The 8,127-nt window shown below is 40.2% G+C and overlaps 1 protein-coding gene across 1 annotated transcript in view; it reads left to right on the top strand.

Moving 5' to 3' along the window:
- The window catches only part of zmat5 (zinc finger, matrin-type 5), a 35,366-nt gene extending 30,412 nt beyond the window's left edge, over nt 1–4,954 (top strand). Inside the window, exon 5 of the mRNA XM_038790453.1 lies at nt 4,713–4,954. Coding sequence (XP_038646381.1) covers nt 4,713–4,857 — 145 coding nt within the window. The 3' untranslated portion in view covers nt 4,858–4,954. The remainder of the gene's footprint in view (nt 1–4,712) is intronic.
- The last annotated feature ends 3,173 nt before the right edge of the window (nt 4,955–8,127 follow it).

The raw sequence follows: 8,127 nt of genomic DNA on the forward strand, positions 1-8,127 counted from the left end.
CTGAGGAATGAATATTTGCCAGGAAAGTGAGAGAGCTCCTTGCTTCCTGAATATTTTAATCGCATCTATTTTTTTAAAAAATGCTGATGCTTCTGTTTTCTTTCATATACAAATGGCAGGATTTATTTTGGCACTGTAGTACAGTGATCACTTGGATGGAATTCAATGCTGGCACAGGATTCAAATACCATACGTTCTGACCCAAATGGCAAGAATAGCTGAGCAAGACTTTCTCTTGTGTTTGACTTGTAATTGACCTTGTGAAACGTGTGGGAACGTTTACTGTGATTAACTGAGGAACATCAAGTTTTTCAGTCCCTTTTGGAACACAGGAATAAGAATAAGCCATTCAGCTTCTTGAGCCACTTCCACCATTCAATGTGACTGATTGATCTGTAACCTAACTATATATATATCTACTGTTGCCCTATATCCCTTGAATACCAAAACCTATTAATCTCAGATTTAAAATTGGCAAATGGATCTAACATCAATTACAGTTTGTGGAAGAGATTTTCAAATCTTGATCACCCCCGTGTTGGCATGTTTGCTAATATCACTCCTGAAAGGTCTGGCTTTAATCTTCTGACTATGCCCTCAAATTCTAGAATTCCTAACTGGCAGAAACCATTTCTTTCTATCTACCCAATCTTACTCCTTTAAATGCCTTAAAAGCTTCAGTCAAACACGCCTTAACTTTCTAATTCCAGCAAATATAACCCTAGTTTGTGTAATTTTTCCTCATGATTTAGCCATTGTTGTCCAGGTATCATTTTAGTAAACCTGTGCTGCCCTGTCTCCAAGACCAATATATCTTTCCTAAGATATGATGCCCAGAACTACTTATAGTTACCTCGGATGCGGTCGGTTCAGAACTTTGTATAGCTGAAACATAACTTGTACATTCTTGTGTTCCACCTCTCTTGTTGATTGTTTTCTGTACCTCTTCATGACATTTTAATCTATATACACGGACCTCTACTGTTTCTATCTTTGCACCATTTGGAAAGTGCCATGTTATATCCTGTGCAGGTCTAAAGTGGATATTTGTCCACATTGAAATTCATTTACCATAATTATTCCCATTCACTTAATATACCAAGGTCTTGGAAATGTTATGCTACCGTCTAAACTCCTTATATCAGCTTGGTCATTTGGCAGTACAGAACATGAGTATTGCTACGAAAAGACATTTTGTGGAAGCTTTTGGTCTTTTATTCATCAGGACAATTGTACGATGGCACTGCTGCCTCACAGCGCCAGGGACCCGAGTTCAATTCTGTCTTTTGGTGAATGTTTGTGTGGAGTTTTCACATTCTCCCCGTCTCTACATGGGTTTCCTCTGGGTGCTCTGGGTGACTGTGGGTCCTCCACAGTCCAAATATGTGGATTTTTAGGTGAATTGGCCATGCTAAAATTGCCCCTTTGTGTCCAAAGATGTGCAGGTTAGGTGGGGTTACAGGGATAGAGCAGGGGGAGTGGGCCCAGGTAAGATGCAGACTCGATGGGCGGAATAGCCAACCTCTGCACTGTGGGCGGAATAGCCTCCTCTGCACTGTAGAGATTGTCATCCAATAGCAGGGGAAACAACAATGTTTAACTGAGTGAGGAGAGTACAGATTGGTTGGCAGCTGGCCTTTGGTAGAGGCATTCCCATGGTGAATGTACCAGTTATTGGTGATTGACAGTTAATTGTTATGTATTGTTTGAAAATGTAAACCAAGTAGCTTAACTCTGGTCAGGGCAAACTTTCTATTCAGTGAAAATAAAAAAATTGTCCTCATTTTACATTATTTATTTCTAACCTTGGGTTTCCCTGCAACCTATCCGGTGACGTATGCTATCTCCAGCCAAGACTGTAGAGAAGTGAACAGCTACAAGCTTCTTGGCTGTTTTTGTAATTTGGTCCGTGAGAATTACCTGGTTTGATTTGTTGTCAGGTTTTGAGTTCTGAAATGTTACTTTTGTTTGCCAGAATTGCTTTCACTTGCTGCTTTTTTCTGACAGCTCAAATCCAGCATCTTGCTGTGTGGGGAAATACAGAAACAAACCTAGTTTAACATTCAATGACATAGTGAATTAATTTGCTGCCATGCAGAAGGGTTAAGTTAGTCTACTTAAATTGGCATGTTTTCTATATAAAAAAGCATATTGAATCATAGAAATTGAATTGAAAATATTAAACCTGAGTAGCTAGATTTTTATCAGCGTTGCGCTGATTGAGGTATTCATTCTGGAATAGGGGTATTGATCATATAGGCTTGTAATTAGTTTTCCAACCACACTTGGGTAGAGTGTATGGGAGGATTGGCTCAGTGCAGCCAAAACTTTAAAATGTGAACAGTTGTCCAATACTTCATTAAAGTCAATGAGGTATCATGATCACATCACTGCACAATAGTCAAAAGTTGTTAATGGAATATATTTAGTCGGGGGGAGTTGCATGTGGTTATGCTAAAAGAATAATACTGCTGTCTTCTAGTGATGCATCACTGCATTTGTGTTTGTCAGAATATTGTTTTGATCGGGAAGTTTTTGTCATGGAGACTGCATTCTTGGCATAGTGCAAGATTTTGTATTTGGGAGAATTTTTTAACTAATCGGGTATTAATTTTACCTTTTTATAAATGATGTAAATATGTTGTGATGACCCCAGGCAGAATTACACTCATTATACATCGGTGGTAACTTAATTGATTGATCTATGACAAAAGGCCATGGCGATGCTCTGGATATCCTATGGTGCTGTTGGCAGAGGATACCTGCTGACTTTTAAAATATACCAGGCGGATATCCTTCAGGGCTCTGTAGAGGAATACAATTATTTAGGATTTTTCAGCGTGGAGTTGATTTTTAAAAATATCGGTATTATTCCGTCGAAATAAGGGAAGTAGTACTTGCACCACTCACCACTCTCAACTCGAATGGTGTAAACAAGATGAACTCTAATTCTCATAGAAAGGAGAAAGGATCTTGGCTCAGAAGAGCAGGAAGTAGAATCAGCATAGATGGTGATGAGAAATAATGGGCAAAAAATAGGAGTAGTTTACCGGCTCCTGACAATTGCTGTACTGTTGGACATTATAATAATCAAGACATAAAATGATCTTGCAACAATGATAATGAAATAATCGTGGAGGACTTTAAACATCGTATATACTGAGCAAATTAATCAACAAAGTAGTTTAGAGGACAGGTTCATGGAATGGATTCAGAAATATTTCCTGAAACAATACATCATGGAACCAATTAGGGAAGCGGCCGTTTTAGATCTGTCTTGTATATTGAGCCAGGATTAATTAGTAATCTCACAGTAAGGAATCTCTGGGGAGGAGTGATTGTAGCATGGTAGAATTTCACATTGAGTTTGAAAGTGACACATTTAAGATTGAAACTGGAATATTAAATTTAAATAATGCCAGTTAAAGGTATGAAGAACTATTCGCTATGGTAGAATGAGGAATTAGATGAATAATGGTAAATATTTAAAGAAAAATTTCATGATTTTCAATGAAAATACGATTGAGAAGCAGAGGTTATCCAAAGGAATTAAGAATATTAGATTAAAATAAGAGATTTAAGGGCAGCACGGTGGCCTAGTGGTTAGCACAACCGCCTCACGGCGCTGAGGTCCCAGGTTCGATCCCGGCTCTGGGTCACTGTCCGTGTGGAGTTTGCACATTCTCCCCGTGTCTGCGTGGGTTTCGCCCCCACAACCCAAAAATGTGCAGAGTAGGTGGATTGGCCACGCTAAATTGCCCCTTAATTGGAAAAAATAATTGGGTAATCTAAATTTATAAAAAAAAAATAAAAAAATAAGAGATTTGTAAAGTTACCAAGAAATTTAGTAATCCGGAGGATTGAGATATTTAGAAACCAGCAAAGCATGAACAAAAGATTGCTAAAAGAGGGTGAAAGTAAAATGAGAGTAAACTAACAAGAAATATAAAAATAGATGGTAAGAACATCTACAAAAATTTTAAGACAAAGAAAAAAGTAAACTCGAGCAACAGATGGTACCTTTTGCAGTAGAAAGCCCCCAGGTTATAATAATAACAATCTTTATTGTCACAAGTAGGCTTATATTAACTCTGCAATGAAGTTACTTTGAAAAGCCCATAATCGCCACATTCCGGCGCCTGTTCGGGTACACCGAGGGAGAATTCAGAATGTCCAATTCACCTAACAGCATGTCCAGAAATAATGGGAAACAAAGGTTTGATGAGAGTGAGGAATTTAAAGTGATTAGCAGTAGTAAATAAAAAGTACAAGACAATTTAATGGGATAAAATATCCTGGACCTGATAGCCCATGCTTTAGGATTTTAAAAGAAGTGGCTTCAGAAAAAGTAGATTCATTGATAGTAATTTTCCAAAAGTCCCGTGTATTTGGAACCAGTGGTTTGGAAGTTAGCAAATCTAATACCACTATTGAAGAAAGGAAAGAGCGAGAGAAAACTGGGAACTAGAATTTGGACTTGGAACAAAATTGATCAAACAACTAAACTGCACCCCAGTTAAACTGATGAAGCAGCAAATTAGAGGAGGTTTAATGAGACAGCCCTGTCCCCAAGGTTATATTGTTCTTTTTCTTAAGAATGGAATGTTTATATTGCATTGTGATAGCATGACAATCATGTTTTTTGTTTAATTTATTTCATTGCACATCACTTAATGTTACAATGTTGAATTTCATCCTTTTCTTTTACACAGTGGTTTGGAATTGGAAAAAGAGGTTGATGACAAACCTGTTTACTGGCTACCTCCAGGATATCATGCAGTTCACGAGCTGCCTCCTTCTCTACATCCTCCTCCTCATGCAGGATGGAAGACTGCACTGAATGTTGAATGGGGTTAATATTCCAGAAGACTTTTTGTCAAAACTTTGGGCGGGAAAACATGATTGGTGATATACTTGGACTTGGCACTCTATTAAATGTGGAATGTTATCTTAATTGAATGATACACTTTGAAATTCAAAAGGGTTCCTCAGTAGCTTCATTTCCACATGGAAGTGATACATTGAGCATAGCAACTAATCAACCTGGTGTCTTCTGCAGTCATTGCAATGCAATTTATAACAACTTGTGTAATTTTCAGAATTCATCAATCATCAAACAAAATATAAAACGTTACTAGTAAATGTAGTAATTTGGAATAATTCTGATGGAAAGTGTTTGAAACCAAGCAGTTACTTTACAATATGTAAGTGTTTTATCATGCAACAAGACTGGCTGATGATTGTATTAGTAAGTCATGTCCTTTGAAAAACATTATAACTAGTGGTTATGGTAAGAACACTGTCACAGTTCTTAGTTTTCTTCGGAAATCTCAATTTAGACATGCTGTGCAAAAGCCTCAAGCCACAGATGAGGCATGCATTAGTGACATAAATGGTTAGGAATTTATATTATGCAGAAATAAATCGTTTTAGTACAAGTTGTGAGAAATGTGTGCCTAATATGTTTATATTTCCGCCTCAAAAGGAGATGGTGGCTTAGTGGTAATGTCACTGGACTGGTAATCAAGAGACCCAGACTAATGGTCTGGGGACTTGGGTTCAAATCCTACCTCGGCAGCATTCAATTAATACATCTGGAATTGAAAAGCTAGTTTCACCATGGCACCTATCATTGATTGATGTAAAAACACTTTGACAAAGGGTAATCTGGACTCAACGTTGGCTCTTTTCTCTCTCTACAGATGCTGCCAGACCTGCTGAGATTTTCCTGCACTTTCTCTTTTGGTTTCATCATCATTTGTTGATTGGCTCAAAAGTAAAACTCCAGCAAATCAAGTGATTGTTAAAGAACTTAAGAAAATAAGCAATAATGAATAGCTGGTTGGGAGAACTTAACACTTTTTTTTAAATTAAGAAGTTAAATTAATGGAATCATTCAACTGATTTTTAGATGTTTTTCTTCAATTACTAAAATTTATTGAACCACAATGCAGCATGGTAGCATTGTGGATAGCACAATCGCTTCACAGCTCCAGGGTCCCAGGTTCGATTCCGGCTTGGGTCACTGTCTGTGCGGAGTCTGCACATCCCCCGTGTGTGTGTGGGTTTCCTCCGGGTGCTCCGGTTTCCTCCCACAGTCCAAAGATGTGCAGGTTAGGTGGATTGGCCATGATAAATTGCCCTTAGTGTCCAAAATTGTCCTTAGTGTTGGGTGGGGTTACTGGGTTATGGGGATAGGGTGGAGTTGTTGACCTTGGGTAGGGTGCTCTTTCCAAGAGCCGGTGCAGACTCGATGGGCTGAATGGCCTCCTGCACTGTAAATTCTATGATGATTCTATAACCATATCAAAAGCCTGGGCTTTGACTTGGATATATTTGTCAGAATATTGGGAGACTTTTGTATTTCTTCAGTGCAGGCAAGGGCAGAGTGCAGGCAAGGGCAGAGTGCACCAAGGATCAAAGTTTGGTGAGTGGGGGGTAGGTGGTGTTTGTTTCCCTTTACTTTTTCTATCTTACCCAATAGGATTGGTTGTCACTACAACAGGGAAAGGAGTTAGCTGGTGAGAATCTGGTAAGTGGGGAAGTTCTACTCTTTCCCTAAGGTTTAAAACAGTGCACAACATTCTGGTTATTTAATAACATATGTAAGAAGCACCATAAATAAGTAAATAGTTGAATTAAGTAATTATTTCCAGTATATCATATTAACGATTTGGCCGATGGAACTAACCATCCAAATTTGCAGATGACACAAAGTTGGGTGAACTGTGAGGAGGCTGCAGAGATGCTTCAGCATGATTTGGACAGGCTGAGTCTGTGGGCATATGTAAGGCAGATGCAGAATAATGTGGATAAACGTGAGGTTATTCACTTTGGTAGCAAAAATAGGAAGGTACATTATTATTTAAATGGATATAAATTGAGAGAGGTGGATACTCAGCGAGACCTTGGTGTCCTCGTGTAACAGTCTCTAAAGGTTACCGAGCAGATACAGCAGGCAGTAAAGAAGGCAAATGGTATGTTGGCCTTAATAGTGAGAGAATTTGAGTATAGGAATAGGGAGGTTATACTCAATTGTATAGGACATTGGTGAGACCACACCTGGAATATTGTATGCGGTTTTGGTGTCCTTATGTGAGGAAGAATGTTCTTGCTATGGAGGGAGTGCAGCGAAGATTTACCATATTGATTATTGGGATGGCGGGACTGTCCTATGAGGACAGACTGACTGACTTAAGGCAGATAGGACTATATTAATTGGTTTAGAAGAGTGAGAGTACCTCATGCAAACTTATAAAATTCTAACAGTATTAGCCAGGGTGGATTCAGAATTAATGTTCCTGATGGTGGGGGGAGTCCAGAACTAGAAGTCATAATTTGAGGATAAGGGATAAACCTTATAAGACTGAGGTGAGGAGAAATTTCTTCACTCAGAAAGTGGTGAATCTGTGGAATTCACTAACCTCAGAAAGTAGTTGAGGCCAAAATACTGTGTAATTTGAAGAGGGAATTATATATAGCTCTTGGGCCGAAAGGAATCAAGGGATTTGGGGGCGAGGGGGAGATGGGATCAGGGTATTGAATTTAATGATCACCCATCAGACAGAGCACCAAGGTTGGTTATAGCGGTGTGAACATGTGTTTATTTTGAACAAATATACAGTCTGTGCCCTAGCCCCGAAATCTAAGCTGTGCCCTGCACTCGTGCCAACTTAACTAGTCTCTAACGTTCTTGCCTTACGGGCCCTACCACTACGCCCTTGTGGTTCCCCAGATGGCACAGCAGTAGTGGAGGCGGACTGCTGTGACTCCTGATCTGCGACGAGGGTCCCGGTTGGCGCACGTCTCCTGGGGCGGCCCCGCCTGGATGGGCGCGGCTGCTCCTTTCGTGTCCCGGGTTGTGTGGTGCCGCCATCTTCTGCCAGCTGCCCACCAGATTAAGCAGAAACAAGAAGTGGGGGAGTCCGAGCTGTTGCGGTGTTCCGGCACCTCCCCTGCAGGGGTCACGGGCCCGGGCCCAAGCACCTCCTCCTCCCTTGGGGTGCCCGATGGCCCCTGGGCTTTTCATGGGAAGGGGGTGCAAGCAGAGCCATCCCCCGTGGCCCCTCCCGCCATCTGGTGCTGCCAGTCCTGGAAGCCCTCGGGTGTCGACGTTAACGGCCATGA

The sequence above is a fragment of the Scyliorhinus canicula genome, chromosome 1 (assembly GCF_902713615.1).
Source record: "Scyliorhinus canicula chromosome 1, sScyCan1.1, whole genome shotgun sequence".
Taxonomy (NCBI): Eukaryota; Metazoa; Chordata; class Chondrichthyes; order Carcharhiniformes; family Scyliorhinidae; genus Scyliorhinus; species Scyliorhinus canicula.